The 25,411-nt window shown below is 33.1% G+C and overlaps 2 protein-coding genes across 3 annotated transcripts; both read right to left on the reverse strand.

The window, feature by feature from the left end:
* Positions 1-5,136: 5,136 nt before the first annotated feature.
* On the reverse strand, positions 5,137-13,883 carry LOC132733455 (adapter molecule Crk-like; the record flags this gene model as incomplete). The annotated part of the gene is made up of 4 exons (XM_060720098.1): positions 13,753-13,883; positions 9,345-9,467; positions 6,187-6,340; positions 5,137-5,181 (listed from the first exon to the last, which is right to left on the reverse strand). Coding segments are annotated over exons 1-4 (357 nt in total), but the record flags the coding sequence as incomplete, so codon positions are not given.
* A 4,859-nt stretch (positions 13,884-18,742) lies between these two features.
* On the reverse strand, positions 18,743-25,167 carry LOC132733454 (uncharacterized). 2 transcript variants are annotated; one of them, XM_060720097.1, is made up of 3 exons: positions 25,044-25,167; positions 20,429-21,104; positions 18,743-19,777 (listed from the first exon to the last, which is right to left on the reverse strand). In XM_060720097.1, exons 2-3 carry the CDS (start codon positions 21,101-21,103, stop codon positions 19,187-19,189), a joined length of 1,266 nt encoding a protein of 421 aa, XP_060576080.1. In that variant the 5' UTR covers position 21,104; positions 25,044-25,167; the 3' UTR covers positions 18,743-19,186. The 2 variants fall into 2 exon arrangements, with proteins under 2 accessions (XP_060576080.1, XP_060576079.1); XM_060720096.1 differs by having other exon boundaries at positions 18,745-21,104.
* Positions 25,168-25,411: the final 244 nt, after the last annotated feature.

Here is a 25,411-nt window from a genome sequence, read left to right on the forward strand (position 1 = left end):
AAGTTTTTAAAAAATTTTTTTATTCTTTTATTTAAAAAAAAATTTTTGTGGGGAAAAGGGTTAGTTTTAAACGACATTTTTTTTTTCAACTGACGGGAAAGCCTTAAAAAAGGTTGAAAATTTAAAAAACCCAAATTTCCCCACAAAAAAAATAGTCCAACTGTATATTTTCTTGTTTTGTACAGAAAGAAGGGAAAATTTAGAATTGATTTGAAGGGGTTGTTCAAAACTTAAACAACAATTTTTTGTTGTTCTAAAGTTTGTCATTATTTTACTCAAAATTGGTTACTTTTTACCCCAAACCAACATATGGACTGGCCCTTTAGTTTTCACCCCAAAATTCTAAACATACGGGACTTGGTCCTTAAAATTTATCCAATTTTTAAAAATTATAAAATTTGGACTAAAATTTTTCCCCCAAATTTTTAAACATTACATTTTATCCCAAAATTTGAACATTTAGACTGGGCATTTTAAATTTTCATCCCAAAATTCTAAACATATAGACTGGCACTTAGATTTCATCCCAATTTTAAACATATAGACAGGCACTTACATTTTATCCAATTTTAACATATAGAATGCGTCCTCACATTTTATCCCAATTTTAAACATTTAGACGGGAATTTACATTTATTTCCAAATTTAACATATGGACTGGTACTTTACATTTAATCGTAAATTGGGTGTCTTATCATATAGACTGGGTTATTCTTGTTTGAATCACTATGCTTTGGCAGGTAATTGTTTAGGCATTCTTAAATGATGGCTGAAATGTTAATATAAACAAAATTACACAGTGTAGATCCAGTGAATAAAATAAATATTCAGAATTAATTCATGAATAATATTAATTTACATAGTTTCATAGCATTGTACTTAAAGTCATCACATTTAAACTGAAGTTGGTTTTTTGTTTTTGTTTTTGTTTTTTAATATTTATAAGTGATGAATGCAAATGGCTAAACACACTGTCATTAAACCACAGTGTTACTTTAAAACACTTACTAAGCGAGATATCTTTAAATGGACTCATCAATCTTTTGTTTTGACTAAAATATTCTAATTTTTAGAGAAAAAATTTTCAAAAATTCTACTAATAGAAGAACAGTTGCAAGACCATAATGTGAATAGAACAGATGTTGCCTGAATGATATTGGGTCAATGTAACTTGTTGCACGAGATATTATAGCTGTTGCATGTTACGGAAATCGTGAAATTGCAGGGTAATCCTACAATATTTAAAACAAGGTGTCCCCCTAAACTTTTATACCAATTGTCATCATTTTTGACCTTTGGAGTATTTTTAATTGTTTCTGCTACTTTAGTTCCTTTGGTTTTAATAAATAGGATTTACCCTTTTCCTTAAGTTACCAGTAATTTTAAAGGAGTAAAATCATTGATTCATTAAAAACATGGCAAACAGACAAATTTTTTATAAATAGGCAATGAGCGAACATGTTCAAGCAGACAACTAAGACAAAAGGATAAAGTAGACCCTCTTAAATATATCCTACTTTCTGTTTCAACAAGTACAAGTAGTAGTTCTTCAAAAATAACGATTTGCTAGCAAAATAACTAAAAATCCAGACTGACAAATTTCTGCTTTAAAAAATACCAACATAAGTCTGTTTCTCTCACTGAATTTTTTACCTACGTCCTTCATAATTTCATTTCCCTCAAAATGTTTTCTGAAGAAGAAAAACCCATCAATGTCATCACTAAACAATAAATTTAATGTACAGGACTCAAAATTCAACCAACAAGAATTAAAAGAACCACCACTTGTCGTACAGACATATTTGTATGGAGGATACCAGCAAAATTATATGAGCCGCGTCATGACAAAACTTACATAATGGGTTTGCGACCAGCATGGATCCAGACCAGCATGCGCATCTGCACAGTCTGATCAGGATCCCATGCTGTTCGTTATCAGTTTCTCTACTTGTTATAGGGTTTGCTAGCAAACAGCATGGATCCTGATCAAGACTGTGCACCGAGTGCGCAGGCTGGGTCTTGGATCCATGCTGGTCGCAAACGAGAGACGTTGGTTTTGTCGTGAAGCGGCTCAATTATGAGAATAGTTTACTCACGGGCGACGGATCTGTGGTGTGTTTGGTTTTGTTGTTTTGTTGTTCTACATGATGTTGCTGGTGTGTTTTGGTTGTGTGCATCTAATTGCAATAAACTTGGATCATCGTCCTGAAAGTAACGTTTGACAATAAGCTACGACAGTAACATTCCTATTTGGTAAAACTATAGGTGTAAAATTGCACTGTATATAATGTGCAAATTTAACAATATCTGTATAAATGTAATATCATGTACTTTTAGCAAGTACCAAATTAAGTATTCTCTTTTATCAACATAAATTGTGTATGTATTAAACAAAATATCAAATTCCTGTCATTTTGTATTACACTTATTGAAACATCTGCTAGTGCCCCATTCTACACGAAATCATTAAATTTGATAAGCGAAAATAAAAAAATACTGTAAATTTGGTAGTATCTTCAATAAGGCATAAATTCTGTTACATTTTGATACAAGGGCTCTGCTTGTATGAGTGGTGAAAGTCATTGACTTGAAATCACTTGCCTCACATCATTGTGGGTTCGAATCTTGTCACAGACTTTGGACTCTTTCATGTGAAGTTATTCCTTACGCATTTGGTGGTTTCTACTCCCGGCAAATTCCCCGTGCTTTAAATATATGTACAAGGGGCACGCACACTTTTAATATCTGTTAAAAAAAACTACTTTACCTTTTTTATTGTAAAATAAAGGGACAGGAATTGTCCTGTTGACCCTCTTTTTTTCTTGGCATCCCCCATTTCTCTTAACTTTGGAAAATTATGTAAAAATTCTCCTTTCTTAAAAAGGGAAATCTTCGGGGGCCCCGGAATGTGTTTTTTATTAAAATTAGACAGAGTACTTTGCAAAAGAGAAATAATTTAATTTCTCAAAAAAGTGTTTGATTTTTTTGGTTTTTATTTATTTCACTTTTCCCGGGTGTGCCCCTATAAAAAAAAACCCGCCTTAAAGATAAGTTCACCAAGACCAAAAATAACCCTATGGGAATTTTTCTGGTAAAAATCATTACTGCTTGTTTGAACCAAATAACCCTGACAGATATTTTGCAATATATAACTAAGGTAAATCGATCGTTATGTTTTATTTTGAAGTTGCTGGATACTCAAAAATTTTGTGAGTAAAGAAATTAGGTTTGCTAGCAGGACCCCAGTGCATTGAACACTGACTTCACAAGATCTGACCAAAGATAGACAATAGAGCTTATGCTTCTTATTCGTCAGAATATTCTTGTTCCTTTAGAAGAACCCATTTCATATCTTATTTTACCCAAAATGGTGTTTAAAAAAATTCCCAATGAAAAGGCAGTAAGTGTCAAAGTTCATTATTTGGCTGTTTACTGTCCCCGGATGTACTTAACTTCTTTAAACCAAAAATGGGGTAAACCCCAAGGGGCAAAAGACAGCAAAAACTGGGCTATTTATGTTTAGGTAAGTATCTATAGCTTGTCAATCAATACATGGATGTTTAAGGTAGTTCCAATTAAAATGACCGCTATTAAAAATTTTATATAATATTGACAAATACCAAAAAAAAAATAAATAAAATTTTCCCGAGAAAAAATGTGTGCAAAAAAAAATATTCTCTAACAGTAAGGGGTCGAAAAAGTTAATGTAAAAAAAAATTTTTAAAAATGTAATATAGAAATTTAAAAAAACAAAAAAATTTTGAATTAGTTTTTTAAGCTAAAAAAATGTTTTAAAAAATACAGGACCAAAAATTTACAAAAAGCTTGAAAAAGGGGTATCTGACTATTTCAAAAAACAGACTACATATAGAGAGTCGAAAATAGAAAACTATTGAAAAACAAGAGGGCCTTTGATGGCCCTAGATCGCTCACCTGACTTATCAAACTCATCCAAACAATTCCCCAAGACAAGCATTCTGACCAATCTCCATGACAGGTGAGTCAAAAATGTGACCACTACAGTGTTAACAAGGATTATCCATATTTGAGCAGTGCGACCTAGTTTTTACCCAGGTAACACACATATTCAAACTTGACCTAGAAATCATCAAAACAAACTTTCACACCAATTTCCAGGATACTTGGATCAAACAGTAGCAACTAGAGTGTTAAAATGATTTTTCTATTTTTAGCTCCGGTGACCTAGTTTCAACATGCGATTTCGAACTCATCCAAGAACAAGCATGCCTGACCAAGTTTGATGATAATTGAGTTGAAAATGTGACCACTTAGAATGTTAAACAAGGTTTTTCCATATTTGGGCGGTGTGACCTATTTTTTCATCCAAGATGACCCATGTTCGATTTTGACTTAGAAATCATCAAAACAAACTTTCAGACCAATTAACAGAATATTTGGATCACACAGTAGCCACTAGAGTGTTTAACAAGATTTTTTCTATTTTTAGCTCCTGTGCCTAGTTTTTCATCCGAGATGTCCCATGTTCGATTTATTCCCAGCAATGACCTAGACAAGTTTCCTGACCAAGTTTGATGACACAATTGAGTCAAAATTGTGACCACTAGAGTGTTACAAGGTTTTTTCTATTTTCAGCTCCTGTGACCTTGTTTTTCATACGAGATGACCATGTTCGATCTCATCTGAGCTATCACCTAGACAAGCATCTTGATCAGTTTGATGATGATTGATGCAAAATGTGACCGCTAGAGTGTTTACAAGGTTTTTCTATTTTAGCTCCGGTGACCTACGTTTTTTCATCCTTGAATGACCCATGTTCAAACTCATCCGAGCTATCACCTAGACAAACATCCTGACCAAGTTTGATGATGATTGATGCAAAAAATGTAACCGCTAGAGTCGGTTAACAAGGTTTTTTCTATTTTTAGCTCTTGTGACCTAGTTTCTCTTTCGAGTTGACCCATGTTCGAACTCCATCCGAGCTATCAACTAGATCATCCTGACCAAGTTTGATGATGATTTGAGGCAAAAAATGCAACCGCTAGAGTGTTAACAACTAAAATGTGAACGGACAACGGACGATTGACAATCATCGATCCTAAAAGCTCACCCTGAGCATGCTCAGGTGAGCTTAAAACAAAAAACATCTAATCATACCTTTCCTGGAAAATCATACTTTGTTATTACTTTTTCTCTTGGGGCCTGAAAAAAAAACAACAAGAATTGAATAAGTATATTAGTATGGTGTTTAAATTTGAAGTATATGTATAAGTATGTTTTGTATAAATTCCAATAAAATGAAAAAAAAATATTCTAGAAGTTTCTAATTCATATATGAATAGAGAAATATACATTTTGTAAATGAAAAATAATAAATTGGGAAAGGTCATATCTGTAGAGAACATTCAGCTATCCTTAATTGTAATTAGCTTGTCAAAATGATCTGAATAATGTAACACTAAAATGTTACTTTTCTTTAAGTAGTATAAATAATACCAAATGCATCTTCTAGTTATCGAAAGTTAAAATTTGGCAGAAGAACGTTCTATGTTATCCCTCTGACATTACTGTATAAATAGATTTTCTGCATTCAAAATGTTGCCAAATGAAATAAACAAACATTTTGGTGTGTAGAAATATTAATGAATCGTGCAAGGGTAGAAATTTAGTGACAGGTTGGTTGATATCTACCCTAAGAGGGAATTTCAAGTGATTTTTGTCTATTCACGTCATTTGCCAATATTTCCATATTGATAACTTAACCACTTATACAGTACCACTTATAAGCTGAAAAAATCTCTGACTAGATGTTTGGTTAAAATATTTGTTTAATAATAAAGCAGATGAAATTTTATTTACATTCACTAGAAATATACTGTTACTTATTACTACAATGAAATATCTTCACAGAATGATACATGTACAACTAATTTCATGTTCATGATGCATCATATTTCTAACATGCAACTTATGAAGCCATAAAGTTCAGCCAATGTCTCTAAATTTTGCCAAGAAACAAAAATATGGTTTAGACAAGAAAATCCATCTTGACTGGCAAAATGTACTAATTTTTTTTTAATTATATATAAGCAGTATGACAACAGACCAGTAAGCCTCATTAACTTGTGGTCTACAATTTCAATTAGTTACAATTATTCCTACTGTTGTGACATCATAATTATAAAAGATAGAAAATTAATAAAATACCGGAACAGTAAGTGCCGTGGTGTCGAGATAATGCGTCTTGTAGAAGTTAAGTAGAGCAGGTATATCGGGAAACTGTTGGTCTCCGATACGGAACATCACATTCCCGCCCACCTGGATGCGATTGATGATATAATGGCTGATTTTATTGTCTTCTCTGAATATAACAAAAACAAGAAAAAAAAATCAATAATAACAAAATAGTCAATATCTTAAATCTTATTTCAATATTGCATTTTTTCTTTTTATTATTAAACATATACTATTTGTTTAAATTACATTTGTATCTATTCGGAATGCTGTCAGTTGATAAAATTGGATGTAGGTCCTTATCATTTAACCCTTTCCCCCATGAGCATATTGTGAAAAATGGCCATTTTCACTGAAAAGCCTCCTGTTACAAGTTCAAACTGCTATGAAACTATGAAAAATGCTTGAATACTAATCAAACTTGGCACAAATGTTGACTGGACCATTGCCTTTGTAACGACATGCTCAGTCTTAAATTTCCTGTTACCATGGCAACGAGGGGACATCTCAAAATTGCCAAAAATCACTTTTTTGCCTCGATTTTTTCCATCAAAATTTATTTCAAAGTGCTGCAACTTCTCAAGGGATTGAGATAGAGTCAAAGGCTTTTCAGAGTTGGTTACACGTTACCTTATGATCGACCTGGGGTCATTTTAAGCCTCTCACAAGTCCAAAATTTTCTGGCGATGAGGGGGACTCCGCCCCCCTTCAAACCCCCAAACAGAAGGGGGCACATCCCTCTTCTGGCAACCCCCTGATGTATCTTTTGAATGGGGGGCCGCGCCGAAAAAATGGTCACTTTTTTAACAACATTTCTCAAACGAAAAACAGTCTTTGGGGCCTAAATAGGGCATTTATTCACTATTTGAGGCCTAAAAAAAAGGGGGGGGGGCAAAAAGCCGTCGAAACACACTTATATAAGGGAAAAGGTTAACAAAAAATGATGAAAAACCTTGGAATCACCCAAAATCTAGTTTTCCATGTAAACATGTGGTCTTTTACCTAATTTGGTGAAAAATTGATGTTTTGTAACATTTATAATTTTTTTAGTTACCCTTTCCCCCATGAGCGTATTGTGAAAAATGGCCATTTTCACTGAAAAGCCTCCTGTTACAAGTTCAAACTGCTATGAAACTATGAAAAATGCTTGAATACTAATCAAACTTGGCACAAATGTTGACTGGACCATTGCCTTTGTAACGACATGCTCAGTCTTAAATTTCCTGTTACCATGGCAACGAGGGGACATCTCAAATTGCCAAAAATCACTTTTTTTGCCTTGATTTTTTCCACAAAAATTGATTTCAATGTGCTGCAACTACTCAAATGATTGAGATAGAGTCAAGGGCTTTTCAGCGTTTGTTACACGTTACCTCATGAATCAGTCATGATGGACCTGAGGTCATTTTTATCCTCTCACAAGTCCATAATTTTCTTGGTGATGTGGGGAGCTACTGGCATCTTCAAACCCCCAAACAGAAGGGGGCACATCCCCCTTCTGGCAACCCCATGATGTAATATTTGGATGGGGGCGGCGCCGAAAAAAATGGTCACTTTTTTTTAACAACATTTCTCAAACGAAAGACAGTGTTTGGGGCCTAAATAGGGCATTTTTTCACTGTTTGAGGCCTCAAAAAGGGGGGGGGGGGGGGGGGGCAAAAAAGCCGTCGAAACACGCTTATAAAAGGGAAAACGTTAACAAAAAATGATGAAAAACCTTGGAATCACCCAAAATCTAGTTTTTCCATGTTAACATGTGGTCTTTTACCTAATTTTGGTGAAAAATTGATGTTTTGTAACATTTATAATTTTTTTAGTTAACCCTTTCCCCCATGAGCATATTGTGAAAAATGGCCATTTTCACTGAAAAGCCTCCTGTTACAAGTTCAAACTGCTATGAAACTATGAAAAATGCTTGAATACTAATCAAACTTGGCACAAATGTTGACTGGACCATTGCCTTTGTAACGACATGCTCAGTCTTAAATTTCCTGTTACCATGGCAACGAGGGGACATCTCAAAATTGCCAAAAATCACTTTTTTGCCTCGATTTTTTCCATCAAAATTTATTTCAAAGTGCTGCAACTTCTCAAGGGATTGAGATAGAGTCAAAGGCTTTTCAGCGTTGGTTACACCTTACCTTATGATCGACCTGGGGTCATTTTAATCCTCTCACAAGTCCAAAATTTTCTTGGCGATGAGGGGGACTCCGCCCCCCTTCAAACCCCCCAAACAGAAGGGGGCACATCCCTCTTCTGGCAACCCCCTGATGTAATATTTGGATGGGGGGCGGCGCCGAAAAAATGGTCACTTTTTTTTACAACATTTCTCAAACGAAAGACAGTGTTTGGGGCCTAAATAGAGCATTTTTTCACTGTTTGAGGCCTCAAAAAAGGGGGGGGCAAAAAGCCGTGGAAACACGCTTATATAAGGGAAAAGGTTAAAAGACAAAGAGAAGTTTGCCACATTTTCATTACCTTGAATAATCAAAGGATAAAGTCAATACAGTTTTCATTAATTCAATCATAGTGACATGTGCAAGATTGGATTTATCTTAAAACAAGAAGGGCATGATGGCCCTACATTGCTCACCTCAGATTCATTGCTAAAAAAAATCATTTATCTGCAAAGAAGTATGCTACCAGGTCACATTGAACAGGGCAATTTTACGCAATAAGGCAATATGTCATAAAAGTACCATGATTCTTATTAAAAACAGGGTTGTATAGGGGTTGTAGTTGCAACAGGAGTAAATTTTGTTTTCCTGTATACATTTGTATGTCTTTATAATTAAATTACAATGTGCCTCCAGTGTGGACCAATATTAACGCACAAGGGGCATGATGATTAATTAATGTGATATTTGTAAAGGGCAACATGCCAAAAATCTGGGTATTGTATATTTTCTGAGAAGATTTTTTAAAGATTTTATCTATTAAGTCTTCCTTAATTTTCAAAAACGCATCTGTGAGCACTATGTGCTCAGCTGAGTTGAAAAAAAAGCCGTATAAAGATCCATATTATAATCCTTGGATACATTTCTATCAAAGCATATTTCTAAGTTTTCCTGATTATCTGAAAAGGTGTTGTGAATATCAATAAACATTTATTAATCAATTATCACTCATACCTTACACAGAGGACAAAATCTCCTTTAATGGACTGACTTTCACGCACAAGAAACACTCCATTTGTATGAACATTATCCAAAATCTCATTTGTTTCTTCTCTTGACAATGGACCAAAATACCAACTGAAAAAAAAACCCACAAAAACAATAAGATAAAAGATTCTAATTGTTGTTTTTTTCTAATGTTTATATAGAACTGTAGAAACAAACTAGAAATGTGTCATCATGCCACGGATGCCCCCGCATGCAGCCAAAATTTCAGATGTTATAATATTTAGTTCCAAATTTGTTTGCACAAATTATTATTTTCATTTAAAGTTCAAAGCCCTTAAAACTTTTCAATGTTAACACAAACCATTTCCATACAATGTTCAAGGCACTGAAATTATTCAGTCTTAACCTTTTGAAAATAGCATATTTCATATTTGTAGCCAAAATAATGGCTACATACATTTCCACAAAAGTATGAGTGCTGAAACTGAAAGTTCGAAAAAATTTTCCAATATTCAAGAAAAGATAAGTTTGTCCAAAATCATTGAACCACGACCAAATTCAAACTTAAAAAACTGCTTTTCCTAAGATGTATCTATATTATTTTCAAAGTGAAAGGGACATAACTCTGCCAAAAAAAATCATCGAACCATGACCAAATTCCAACTTGACCTGCCCATTCCTTTGACATATCCATATGTCAAATTTGAGTTGAATATGTAACACTGCTTGGTAGATAATGAACAGAAACTGTAAATTTCATATTAATTTCAAAGTGAAAGGGGCATTACTCTGCCAAAAATCATTGAACAAATGAACAAATTTGAACTGGGCCTGGGCATTCCAAAAACATATCCATTATTGTCAAATTTGAGTTGAATGTGTTGTACTGTTGGGGAGATAATAAACAGAAACTGAAAATTTCATATTATTTTCAAAGTAAAAGGGACATAACTCTGCCAAAAATCATTGAACCATGACCAAATTCAAACTTGACCTGTATTTTCTCATGACATATCTATATGTCAAATTTGAGTTGAAAATGTTGTACCGTTGGGGAGATAATGAACGGAAACTCAAAAATTCATATTATTTTCAAAGTAAAAGGGCATAACTCTGCCAAAAAATCATCGAACCATGACAAAATTTCGAACTTGACCTGTATTTTCTAATGACATATCCATATGTCAAATTTGAGTTGAATGTGTTGTACCGTTGTGGAGATAATGAACGGAAACTCAAAATTTCATATTATTTTCAAAGTAAAAGGGGCATAACTCTGCCAAAAATCATCGAACCATGACAAAATTCGAACTTGACCTGTATTTTCTCATGACATATCCATAAGTAAAATTTGAGTTGAATGAGTTGTACCGTTGGGGAGATAATGAACGGAAACTGAAAATTTCATATTATTTTCAAAGTAAAAGGGGCATAACTCTGCCAAAAATCATCGAACCATGACCAAATTCGAACTTGACCTGTATTTTCTCATGACATATCCATATGTCAAATTTGAGTTGAATATGTGCAACCGTTACTAAGATAATGAACGGAAACTGATGATGACGGAATGACAGAATGACGGAAGGACGGAATGACGGAAGGACGGAATGACGGAAGGACGGAAGGACGGAACAGGGTAACACTATATGCCCCGGCCATTACATGGCGGGGGCATAAAAATCTTATTGAAAATGACATCAAATATGTAACACAGCTTTCATAGAATAGAATTCATCATTTCTAATACAATGAATATTTACACAAATATTGCTTAACAGAGTTAACTAGAAAAAGTAAATAATTTATAAAATGATTTAGTGTCTATAGCAGGGTTTTACGGGACGCAGAATTCTGCGTCCCTATACGCATAAATTTTGACATGTACGCATATAAGTTATCCACTTGCATCCAAGTGTACGCACAAAAATAATTCTAGACAATAGATATTATTGTTTCTGACCCGACATGATTTTATCTCTTTCTTCTCGAAGCTCATAAAATTCCATTTAAACCTAATGCTTGCATTGTTTATTCGGAAGTTAACTTAATTGAAATCTACTGCGCATGCTATTTGCAAGTGCCTGCTGCAGAAATTGATGACGTTTATCGTGCAAGCTACAGTAACTGATGACGTTTACCGTAAAATCTATTTTTGGTAGCTGTTTTTGGTTTTTCTATTGCTATATTTAGACGGACTATTTATAACAAGCAATTACTATTGGTTAGCGTATCCCATGTCGATCTACCAGTTCGGCGATTGTATTTTGTACATGAACAGCGATAATAAAAAATGCAGTGCTTTTTGCAAAGTGTTGTATGAAAAAGTGTTAGAAATTAAGTCACTAGGTATGTTATTATCGTTGGTGTTATAAATATAATGGTTTCGGCGAACTTAATTTATGACTGGGACATCAAGTATGTCCCAGCTTATGAGGAGGTGCAAAAGTGGTTTTGTCAGCCTTTTGTTTTATGATATTTTTAAAAACGCAACATATTTAGCTGACTGGTCTGTAAAGATATCTATTGTGTGTTTACTTGTTCAGCTAAAATATTTACAAATAGATCAGTACAAATTTTCAGTCTGTTGGTGTAATCACCTTGTCAATAACAAAATATGCTACTAAAACTTGACATTCCAGCCACTCAAAGACTTATAAGCCTTGGAAATAGCACATGATATTATTGTAAAGGGCTACTAAAATGCTATAAAAAAACCTAGATATAAAAGATATTGAAATCATATACTTCTTATGAAAACAGTACAATATACATGCATATTTCTTACAGGGTAAATAAACAATTTTAAGCAAAATAGAGTGGTCTCCATAGTCTTTTAGAGTGAATATAATTTTGGACCCCTAAAATTCAGGCCTGGACCCCTACTTTTCTAGGCTGTGCATCCACTGGACCCCTAAAATTTCAAAGAGATGTAAAACCCTGCTATAGTTTTTGCTTTTAACCTAAATTGTTAGAATTTTTATGTCTAATCATATGTGAACCAGGGCTTTTTCCACAGGTAGGGTTTGAAATTTCCTTAATTTACAGGAGAAAACTGCCCTGTATGAAAACTTGGGTATAAATCTGCCTAAAATATAAAAGGACTGCACCACTCTCTAAATTGAACATGACAGATAAATTAAATGTTATGGATATTGACAGAACTTTCATTGGGCCTTGAGACCTATTTATGGTTCACATTGAGTAAATAATAAAATTGAAAGGATTTATGGCAAAATGTAAAATTAGTAAAAAATTTAGTTTGACATTCCTGTATTCACTCACTATATTATAGCGAGCTCGACGAGCTGGCCCGAAGGGCCTGCTCGCAAAGCGAGCTTTACGGTAACGCGAGTACCTGCTAAGTGATGGTTTTGAAAACTTTCCTCCGAAGTACCGAATTGGACACATCGCAACTTTTCGAATTTAAAGATAACGATAAAAACTGAGGAATTCTGACTGAAAACGGATGTGTACACTGGTCACCCGCGCACGTCTATGGGAACCATAATTGGACAGGGAACCAGAATTACGGAAGCTGTGTATAAAATATCGAATGACAGTTTTAAAACGGAAAATGTAAAATGAAAAATGAAGGCGCCATTTTGGTTGAAAAATCTGATAAATAAAAACAATTTTTTTGTCAAATTTTGTTGTGAAAACTATCTAGAATGAAAGAAAATGGTCTAACTAAGAAAATGAATCCGAACACCAATATCTTTTATTCAGTCGTTAACGCTGTACAGACGTTTAAAGTATTGTTTACGTGACGTCACAATGTAGCGCCAAACAGCACGTGCAAAACAATCAAATCAAGTACGTTTTCTAATGTCGCAAACGTTTAAAGTTTTACATTTATTTCACTTTTAATAATCTTTATTTCGCTTGAAAAATTATAGTGAAATAAAATAAACAAACAAAATTTTATCAACGTTTTCAAAACTCGTTATTCATTTAACGACAGGGGCGGAGCCATATTTAACACAGTACGTGTGATGTCACATGCACTCGTCACTGAATTTGAAATAAAAATGAGCGATTATTTCATACTATTTCACGTTAAAAGTACATCGAGCTCGCTTTGAGGCTTTGCCTTTTTCATATTAATTATGTCATGTTAATCAAGCTCGCTTTGAGGCTATGCCTTTTTCATATAATTTACAGGCTTGTGGGTAAGTGCTTACTATCATCATATTTTTGATGACAGGACTTTACTGACGTAAAAAGAGATGAGAAGTCTTCATGGAGGTATGTCAAAAGGTATAGACTTTCAATTATTTAGTTCAGGGTACCGTTTAGTTTATGATTGAACGGTCGAAACTTCCTTGGACGAATCTCAGGGATCCCTTTAAAATTCTTTTCTTATATAATTTAAGGAAAAATATTTTCATTAAATCGGTTGCCTAGACCTCACCTTGTTTTGTCGTTTGGGTCAAAATCCACAGCCATATTCAGTACTTTTAGGGCGGCATCTAGAAAATAATGTATAATTTCCGTACTTTTCTGCCAAATATGGCGGCGGGATTTCAGAGTTACTCCCCTTACACCAACCCAAAGGAAAAATTCTACCCCTAAGAAAAACACACAAAGACACGGAGATCATGATATGATTGATATTTGATTATATGGTAAAATAACATACTAAACCTCTGAAAAAATCTATGCAGCGAAAAATTACAGAAGTTGAGAAATGGTAATGTCACTGTTTTGCTATTTATCGCGTTGAAAACAACAGTGGTTTTTAGTTGATAGATTTTTATAAGGACATACTGTAACGTAGGAAAGTTGTAAAACTTGCCATATCGCGGTTTCTGTAAATTTAACGTTAACGAAATAGTAAACTATCACTTTTAAAGATTTTTTTTAATTTAAGGTGTTTGATAATATTTCTCTTACATTAGGTTTAATTTCATTGTTCACTTGATAGAAACAAATACTTTCTATCTTATGCTCGAGTGAAATGTACTCAAAAAGTTTTTAGTCATGGTTACACATGAATTAAACAAACATTTAAATTCAAAATTGATATTTTTAATCCAGGAATTGTTTTTGTTTAACATTTATTATCGCTTTTAAAGACGCTGCAGTAAATAAAACTCTGGTATTTGACCTAGCACTTTTCGCAATTGGTTGTTGTTTACTTTACATCATTCCAAAACTTGAAAAATAACTCTTTTCTATTATTTTAACAAAAGTAATCTCCTTGTTTCTCGGCGTCACACTTTGTTTAAGTTTTTGCGTGCACGTAAGGGAATAAGTTGTGTAGTGTTGTTAGTATTTAGAGATTAGCTCCGCCTACTTGATTAAATATGCACACTCTGAGAACTCTCTCTCAGAGCCCTCTTTGATAGACACTTTACAAGATACATGCAATATCGCAAGACCTCTGTTAATACTTCTGTAAATAAATATTAGAATAGTTTATTATATTGAGTTTTCAATACAGTACAAGTTAAACTTCAGGCACTTACTTGAAAGGTTAATATGAGGTCACTATCCAATACCCGTTACTCTAGATTTGACAGAGTTATGACCCTTTGTGAACTAAGAAAAATTTCACATTATCCAGGCACTTTTTTTACTATCAAGCACAGAGAATAATCGGACAATATGTCAGCAAACAACTCTTGTTGTTGTGTTTTTTAAATATAACTGAAAATCTTACTTATAAGCTCGTCCGTGCAAGAAAAAGTCCAGCTACTATGCTATGGCGCCATTGTCGTCTTTGTTGTCCCCTTTGTCCAATCTCCTACGCAGTGATCTCCCCTTATCAATACACCACACTTTTACACTTTTTTAACAAATAAAAAAAACATTTTTATGCTTTTGAATTTATTTTTCATTATTTTGTATACTTTTGATATTTTTTTTTGATAAACTATAACAAACGTAGGTACAAAAAAGAGAAAAATGACGTTTGAATTTCGATGTTATGTCATGTACTTTCATCATCATGTGACGTCTGTGAAGGCAGTGATTACAATCTGCCAAGGGAGGTGATCACTGTTAGGAGTTTGCTCTTTGTCTTCGTGCAAAATGAATCCCACAATTCAAACGTTTGAAATGATTTTTAGAATTGTTAAAGTGATCAGTACATGGAACTTGGAATACATCATCATTAATTAAGGCACACATTTTACACAAGGAGAATTATTCTTAAGCTAACTTATTGAAGTTTTGCCGATTTTTAACTTTTGTTTTGTCACAATTGGTAATAAAGTTGAATGATTTCAGAAACTATTAAAGACTGCTTGATTATTATGATAATTTATACAGGTAACGATATGGCAAGTTTGAGATATCAGGTGCATTATTCTTTAAGCAATATGCAAGTAAGACTATGTGCATTATCATTAAGGCAATATTTTTAAGAGTCATGTCTCTTTTTATCTTATATATGAATAAAATTGGCTATGATAATCGTTGCGCTAAGACCGCATGCGGTACTCTTATAAGAATGCAATTGATATTCATAAAAAAAATGTGAATGAGTGTTTGTATTAAGTTTAATGTTCACTGTGTTATTTATGAAAGAAAACTCTAGTAAATGTGCAGTATTCATGTGAGTTTTTTTTTAAATTTCAAATGAGATTGAAACCAGTGTGTATAAGATGTTTTAATTTTTTCTTCAACGTGTATCTTTTGATCCGCTGGAATCTCCTACTAGATTTAGAAAATAACTTGAATTCAATATGTTTGAAAATGATGACCAAGTGTTGAGCACAAGAATCAGGTCTCCGGCTCAAAGGTCACGGACACACTTGTATGTCCAATTCAAGTTTAGTCAAAAATCGTATCATTCATGGATGGATTTTAAAATAACTTTGCAAGCATGTGTTGCTGTTTAAGATGACATGTCACATGCAAAAATCAAGTCTCCAGCTCAAAGGTTACGGTCACATTTATACATCACAAATCATTATTGTAAAATAATGATGGTGTTTTGTGCACAGCGTCCTTATTCATTGATTGATTTTGAAAAAAAAATGTATAAAAATGTTGATTATTAAGATGACATCTCATTGACGGTCATGTCTAGTAATCAATTCTGTCATTCATTGGTGGATTTTGAAATATCAAGGCATAGCATTGAGGTACATTAAGATTTGTCATGAGCAAATCTCAGGTCAACAACTAGAAAGGTTAAGGCTGTACTGGGATGTCCAAGATAGTACATTGATGGTTGTACCTCGTCACATCTTGGTCATTCATTTATGGATGCTTTTTGAAATAGCTAGGCATACTGAGTATAACAGAAAGTGTTGTTTAAGACTCTTTATTTTTTATTATAGTACCCGTGCCTTTAAGTCAAAGCCCAGGGTTCCTTTATTGGGCTCAGCTTTAGGGGGCATTGTCTGTTTCCAGCGCGACAAGTCTTGTCTTGAGTTATATTGTTATATTTGCATGTTTAATAATTGGTACTTACAAATTTTATTACAATTGATATTATGTTTGTTACCAGAAAATATATTAAATGCTTTTAAAAGTATTATCATCAGTCGCTTGATTTTTTATGTCAAAGCAAAAGGCTTCTGACCATGTAATGATGATGCAAGTTGATGACCTTATTTGATATCATTTACAAAAAAGAAAAATATGCAAATTCAAATAAGAAACAGAAAAAAAACAAATAAAAAGACGGACTACAGGTGATTGTATACTTAACTTTACATTGCACTTTATAGCCAGGTTAAAATGAATTTAAGTTCCAGACAACATTTGCATAATCAGCGGTTAGGAAGGTGGTTTTTGGATGCTACCTGTACTAAATATTAACTGAGAATAACACAACACTTAATAACTTTAACACAGTGAGATTTATTAACATGCATATTACAAATACAGAGATTTATATTCGCACAAAGATATTTTATGTATGTAATGTAAATTAAGTATTATAAGTATATCAATAAGAGTTTAAACTAACAAACAGAAATTTTGTGATTGTTTAATAAGTTATCAAAACCTAAGTTATATAAAAATCTAAATGATATATAATAGAATCAAAACTATAATGTTTTATAAATATTGTTAAAGCAGTGAGGATCTGCACAAAACGGACCTAGCTGAAAGCCAGCCCGGGCCAAGATAGGAAAAACAGAAAATCATCCGGTTATTAATACATGTACATATTTAATTGTTCTTACAAATGATAACTTTAAAATTGATTGGTCCAAAGAGTTAATAACAAGTTCTAAACTAATCCAATAATTTCAATCATGGCAACCAATACAATATAGATTTTAACCGAAAACACCAAGGCGAAGCACCAACTAAATTAACGTTAACAAATTAGGGGGAAAAGCGCAGAGGTTATTTAAAGTGTAACAAATACAATTTAATACAATTATATTCAATATTCAGTCCTATCATACAAAATATACAAACTGTGAAGACGCATTCCATAATATCGATTTAAATTGATATTCTAGTGTAAAGGTAATAATTTCTAAAGGATCTAAACATTAGAATTTAATTAAACCTGAAAATAAGTAATAGAAAGTATTAATCAGATTGCCGAGTGTTTAGATGTTCTTTCTCTTTTGGGGAATTAAAAAAAAAAGATATTGTTAATATGTGGATATTGATTGGTTTCACATTTCTTAATGTTAAAATATAATGAAATTAATTTGTTATATTATAAGTGTGTTAATAGGTTGCTGGCATTATGTATGGAGGATACAATCTTCTGTGATCAATATTACCCTCAGCTAACACCTCCAGTAATATAGATCTCATTCTGGTGATATTCTATTCCTCCATCAGCTAGCATCCCCAGTAATATAGATCTCATTCTGGTGATATTCTATTCCTCCATCAGCTAGCATCCCCAGTAATATAGATCTCATTCTGGTTATATAGAACCTCCAGAAATATACATCTCATTCTGGTTATATAGAACCTCCAGAAATATAGATCTCATTCTGATTATATAGAACCTCCAGAAATATAGATCTCATTCTGGTTATATAGAACCTCCAGAAATATAGATCTCATTCTGGTTATATAGAACCTCCAGAAATATAGATCTCATTCTGGTTATATAGAACCTCCAGTAATATAGATCTCATTCTGGTGATATTCTATTCCTCCATCAGCTAGCATCCCCAGTAATATAGATCTCATTCTGGTTATATAGAACCTCCAGAAATATAGATCTCATTCTGGTTATATAGAACCTCCAGAAATATAGATCTCATTCTGGTTATATAGAACCTTCAGAAATATAGATCTCATTCTGGTTATATAGAACCTCCAGTAATATAGATCTCATTCTGGTTATTTAGAACCTCCAGTAATATAAATCTCATTCTGGTTATATAGAACCTCCAGTAATATAGATCTCATTCTGGCTATATAGAACCTCCAGTAATATAGATATTATTCTGGTTATATAGAACCTCCAGTAATATAGATCTCTTTCTGGTTATATAGAACCTCAAATAATATAGATCTCATTCAAGTCATATTCTCAGTTCTCCTAGCTCATCCAGTCATAATACAGTTCTCATTATGGTTATATTCTCCTATATTTTCCATCAACAACCTATATAATAAATGGAATACACTGAAAAATAAGCCAATTAGATATCTATTTTATCAGATTCAAGTAAGCATAACATTATAATTAAATATTTCATGATATATGTGTTTTTGTCAATTTTCCTTTCCAACAAGTAAACAGGAGAGAAGCCGGCATATATGAATTTTTGCCACATTGTTTCTTGCTCTTTGCTTTAGAGAACACAGGTAACATTTTAATGCCTGTTTAGGTATGTTTTCTTGTTCCAAACATTGTCCTAAAACATTGTAAGCTGTTTCGTTATGTGTAAGATTTTCATCTGTTTCTATGGTGTTTGCAAGTTTATTAATAGCTTTTTTTTATCCTTATACCTATGAAGATGCCTGTAAACTTTATATTGTAGGAAGTACAGGAAAGGAAGAGAATCAACTACAGCCAAGTCCATCCAGAAGTCTTTAGCTTGATTATTGTGTTTTATGTCATCTGGTGTAGATCTGAACATTTCATATTGTAGTTCATGTGGAACACAGTTGATCTCTTGCTTTAAAAATCTGACACAAAATGCTATAATATCTTTGACAAAGTCTTCATTTTGTTTATTACAAAACCTTCCAAATTCTGCTGTTGCTTCTGGTGGTCGAGGCATTGTATACCTGCAGCCACAGAAAGGTGAAACAGGAAAGGAGTGAAACTGACTTTCAGTCTGTCTCAAAATTATTTCAGTTTTCTCCATATCTCCTTCACTGTAGAATACTGAAGCCAATTTCAGTCTGCCAGATGAGGTGTCTGAGTCAAAACCATCTAGTAGCCAAACCAATGCTTGAGGTGACACTGGATGTTTTAAACCTATACTTGCTGAAGCCAGGGCAGATCCATATGTGGTACAAATTAATGGTGCTTGAAACTTGCATGCAGCCTGTTCTAATGTATTATCATTTTTCTTATAGGTCATTAGTGTTTCCACATAGTGCTTCATTATTCTTATATCTTTATTATGTAAAAGCTGTAATTGAGAGTAATGGTTGTTACTGATTTCCATTGAAATTGAAAAGTAATGGTTAGAAAAATAACTTCTACAATCTACCAGAGAAGAATTTAAATTGTATACTAAGTTCAGTTTATATCTAAGTCTTAGTCCAAGATCATCAATATCGATTTTTAAAATACTTTGTACATCATTCTGAATAAAATCACTTATATTCTTTAAAAGTTTATGTTTTGTCTCAGCCGTAAATTGGCCAGCCATCAAATTGTTTTCCGGTATGATGAAGTGTGGCAAATATTCCTTCTCTACACAATTGTGTAATCTTATTAAGCAGTCTTTTAAACAATCTAATAAATTGTTCTCTTTCCATATACTTGCTTCTTTGTGTTCTATACAATGAAATAGAATTGTTTTACACATAAAACTTGATATATTAATTTCCCTTTGAGGATTTAGAAAAGATTTTAGAACCATTTTTATGAAAACATAGCACTTTATTTGAGTCATATTTAAATCAAACATAAGACATCTTTCTGCCAATGATGTAGATATTCTCCATTCCAGTTCAGGATTTGCACTGACCTTACTTCCAGTTGGAACAACAAAACAGCAGGTACTGGCTGCATCTCTTCTCATGTCTTGTGTTGGCCATCTGCTAATACGATGTCTCTCTAACCAACCAGATGCTGATTTTGGCCATGATTTACAGGGATAAGCAAGCACATAGTCTAAATCATTGAATCCATGTGGCCCTTGTGTACAAATAGATGGTCCTTCCCGTGTTTCATTTACACGCATATCTAACATAGTATTTATTGTGTTCTTAAGCAAAATTCTTCCCCTTCTATCAGTCATATGGTAGCCATCAGGAATGATAGTGCCAGGAAGAGGTTTGTCATTTTGGAATAGCTGTAGAAAACAATACCCAGGGGTAGTGTTCTCATCCTGTATCATGAAGTAGTTTACTTTACCTTCTTCCCATTCTGACCGGTCCTGTATTACATTGGCATCATTCGAACAAAATAAAATGTCACTGTCTGACTCTAGTCCTATAGTTGTTGTTCCTTCACTTCGACTCCCTAGTATATATAATATATTATTGAATCCAAATGACTTCCGTGTCATCGTTTGCATTGTCTCTATCAGCAAGAAAACTCTTCTTCCTTTTTTCATATTTCTTTCATTGACACCAATATCATCTAAAACCTCTGATAACATCAGTGAAAAATGTGCTCTGCTGTCGGTCGATTGAAACATTCTGAAATGTAAGGAAAGGGAAAATGGTATAAGTAAGCAACAAAGTAAAATACTTTGACTTCTTCCTTTTTGTCATTTATACCCTAGAACAAAACAGAAAAGGAGGTCCAGTCTTGTACCGCTCTTGAACATTGAGTACCGCTCAAGCCGGTTCTTGACGGCGTAAGGGATGATGCGCTTTCCAATTACCCCTCATGTACAGACCCAGTCAAACAAGTCTGCAATTTTCATGTAATAATGCTGATTTAATCAGTCGGGCATACTTCCTGATCGGGAAACAAGGGAATTTCCCTTCAAGGCTTCCCGATCAGGCAACAAACGTCAAAATCCTTCCCGATCGGGAAGTTTATTGGCCTTTTTTTACGTAGTTCAGGAAAATGGCCGGTGCAGAATAGTTTTCAACCCACTTTAATATGAATATATTACATTTAAGTGAAGAAAAGATACATCTAAAATCCTACCGAGTCATTTTCTTTTAAAATGTCTAAAATTAAAATAATCTGAAAGTGAATTTGAGTGAAGTTTTACGATTTTACTAAGAAGTAGCTGCTTCCCGTTTTGGAAACACTGTTTCCTGATCAGGCATCTAGCATAATATTCACCATTGAATGTTTCCCGTTTGGGAAGTTTTATTCTTTAAGTTAGCGCGTTCTATTCTGGAATTCTTTCGTGCTGATTTAGATTGCTTGGGACAACACCAACAAATAAAGTTATCTGTGCAACAAATCAGCATGTGAGTCATGGTGTGAATGTTTTGAAGTCAAGTGTGTCTAGCAGTTCAGATACAAATGATAGCATCATAGGTGGTGTCTTCTCAAATTTTGTAAAAACGAATATTCAAATATATTCGAATATGGAAAAACGAATATTCGAACATCAACTTTCTTATTCATACCCGGTCCTAGTTATTTTCATTATGCCCCACTTCGAAGAAGAGCGGGTATATTGACTTGCTAATGTCCACACAATACCTGTATGACTATAAATTGTATGTATACAATTTTATGTTGAATAAAATATATGTTATGTTATGTTACAATAATGTTGGTCCGTCAATCCATTGGTAGACCTCAGTTATTATCTTAAAAACTATTTAACACAGAGTCTTCATATTTTACATACTAATTGGCCATAACTATAGTAGATGACACCTATTGATTTCAGGGTTACTATGTCAAAGGTCAAGGTCACAGGGACCCTAAATGTCAGAATGGTTTCCGCTCATTATCTTGAAAACTATTTCTCACAAAGTCTTCATATTTCCAAATTAGTCATATGTAGTAGATGACTCCTATGATTTTGTGGACTACTTCAAAGGTCAAGGTCACAGGGACCTTAAATGTCAGAATGGTTTAAGCTCATTATCTTGAAAACTATCTATCGCTAAGTCATTATATTTCACATATTGATTGGTCGTAACTAGTAGATGATCCTATCGATTTTGGGGTCTTTAGGTCAATGGTCAAGGTCACAGTGACCTTAAGTATGTTTGTTAATCCGTCGTTAGACCACATTGTTTCTGCTGATTATCTTAAAAACTATTTATCAAAAAGTTCATATTTCATATATTGATTGGTCATAACTATTAGATAACCTATATTGATTTTGGGGTAACTAGCTTAAAGGTCAAAGATACAGGTGTTTTTAATTTCGGAATGGTTTCGGCTCATTATCTTTTTAACTGGAATTTTATTTATACATGTATTTATTTTGGAGTCACTATGTCAAAGGTCAAGGTCATGTTGCTTGAATGTCAAAATGGTTTCCGCACTATATCTTGAAATGTATTTATCACAAAGTTTTCCTATTTCATGTGTTGATTAGTCATATGTGGTAGATGACCCTTATTGATTTTGGTTACATGTCAGAATGATTTCCGTTCATTAGTTTGAAAACTATTTATTACTAAATCTTTTATATTTCACTTAATGATTGGTTATAATTAGTAGATGAACCCTATCGATTTTGAGGTCTTTAGGTCAAATGTCACAGGGCGTTAAATGTCAGAATGGTTTGCTACGCATAATCTTCAAGTTATCAAGTTTTTTATGTTTCACATTTTAATTTTCATAACTAGTAGATGGCCCCTATTGATTTTGAGGTCACTAGGTCAGAGGACAAGGTCACAATAACCTTGAATGTTCAAAGTAGATGCTCATAGTTACATTTATATGATAATATATATTTTATTCCAGCTACTCTCCATTTTGTTTAACTTATTTATGATAGATTTCATTCAATTTCAGCTAGAAAGGGGGACATATATGTCATTATGATATTTCTTGTTTTATTTATTTATTTTATCTTAAATCTTATTCATTTTTTAAAATTAAAGTGGCTTAAAGGGTATGTTCTATACCTTATGAAATATTTTAATAAAATTTATCAACAGCAAAATTATGCTGGTTCCATTATTATATGGTTGATTCCCGAAAAAGTAATGTAACATAGAATAATACACATGAATCTTGTAAGTTAACAGGAACACAATATTGTTTTGCTATTTTAAAGGGTTTTATCCGTTTAGCAATGATTTTGTGCTGGCGCCATTCGCGTTTAAGGCAATAAATTACCATATTTATTTCATACAATCATTTTGGAAGTATACTTTTTTAAAATTCAAACAATAATTTTTGCATCAGATATATAGCTTTATACACTTTAAGTTTCAGAAAACAGAAATATGACACATTCACTACAAACACATGAAGTGCAAAAACACGTCTTGAGCTATAGCCAAAAAATAATATTTTATTGAGCTCTAGTCAACATTTAATTTAACTTATTTACTTGAGCTGCATGGTAATTGTTTTGAGAAATTACTACCTGTGCAATGCTGTTCAACATGTGCTATACAATCTTAACAATATGAAACTTTTGTATTATAATGATGATTTTTGTACTGTCCTTCAAGTATAGCTAATGTTTTTATAGATATTATTACGCCTAACAAGGGCATAAGCTTCGCCAGATATATTCCACTCGTTGTGATTGAATTATTGCCACATGTCTTTAAAAACTGACCAGGCTTAGCAATTTCTAATCATCAAGGCCAGGTACTACTACAAATATAAAGTACTTCCAGATTGGGAAGCAGTGTATCTTAAACTTTTAATGATGAATATTTTGCTAGATGCCTGATCAGGAAGCAACGTTCCCAAATCGGGAAGTGGCTAGTTTTTGGTAAAATCTAAAAACTTAACTTAAGTTCACTTTCAGATTATTTTAATTGTAGACATTTTAAAAGAAAATGACTCGGTAGGATTTTAGATGTATCTTTTCTGAACTAAAGTGTAATATTCATATTGAAGTGGATTGAAAACTGTTATGCACCGGCCATTTTCCTGAACTACGTAAAAAGACCAAAAAAACTTCCCGATCGGGAAGGATTTTGACGTTTGTTGCCTGATCGGGAAGCCTTGAAGGGGAATCCCCTTGTTTAGCGATCAGGAAGTATGCCTGACTGTTAATGTGTCCGAGTGACACTTGTTTTCCAGATAGTTTTAAATTATGAAATTTATTTACATAATTAAGTTTAAAATATGATAAAAAAAGTATTTAATTGAGTTCAGTTTATAGGCAATTAGCAACAATGAATCTGTACAGTAATTAAACAACATATAACATAAAGATAAGATCAGACAGTTATACAGTAAAGACATTACACTTAAACACTATACAGTACTGTAACCACAGGCGCTAGACACATAATCAAATATTTTACATAATCGGTCTATACTGTATATGTATATAATCTTTAGATCTATATACATATATAGACCGATTATGTAAAATATTTGATTATGTGACTAGCGCCTGTGACTGTAACTTACAATTTCATTTTACTATAAATTTGAAAATATGTAGATTTCTATACTGTATATAAAATTAATTTTTACTGACTGTTAAATGATATGTCATAAAATTGAAAAAATTCTACCTAACTGAAAAGATGGCTGGAAAAATCGCTGTCTTTTTTACTTTCTTTTTTGGTTGTCAATGGAGATACAAAGGGAAATGTCTCACTTCCTCTTCCTGTTTCACAGCGGTTACGTCACGCTTTGCTACTTTGTACTGATCAGGGGAAGTAACCGCTGCGGGAGTTTGCAATCTCTTGAAACCTACGCAGTGATCTCCCCATATCAGTACAGAGATCTCTGCCATCACAAATAATTTGATATTTTATATTTTTTAGCTTTTTAATTTATTTTTCATTATTTTTTATAGATCTACTTTTGTCAAAGCACTCTACTTAAAATTACTGAAGACTGGAAAAGATCACTGGATGAAAACAAATACATAGCAGCT

This window comes from Ruditapes philippinarum, unplaced genomic scaffold (genome assembly GCF_026571515.1).
Source record: "Ruditapes philippinarum isolate M1 unplaced genomic scaffold, ASM2657151v2 ctg5745_1_1_1_1, whole genome shotgun sequence".
Taxonomy (NCBI): domain Eukaryota; kingdom Metazoa; phylum Mollusca; class Bivalvia; order Venerida; family Veneridae; genus Ruditapes; species Ruditapes philippinarum.

What these genes read in the sequence shown, in the direction of transcription:
- LOC132733454 (XM_060720096.1), bottom strand. Translation starts at nt 21,103, where the DNA reads ATGTTTCAATCGACCGACAGCAGAGCACATTTTTCACTGATGTTATCA.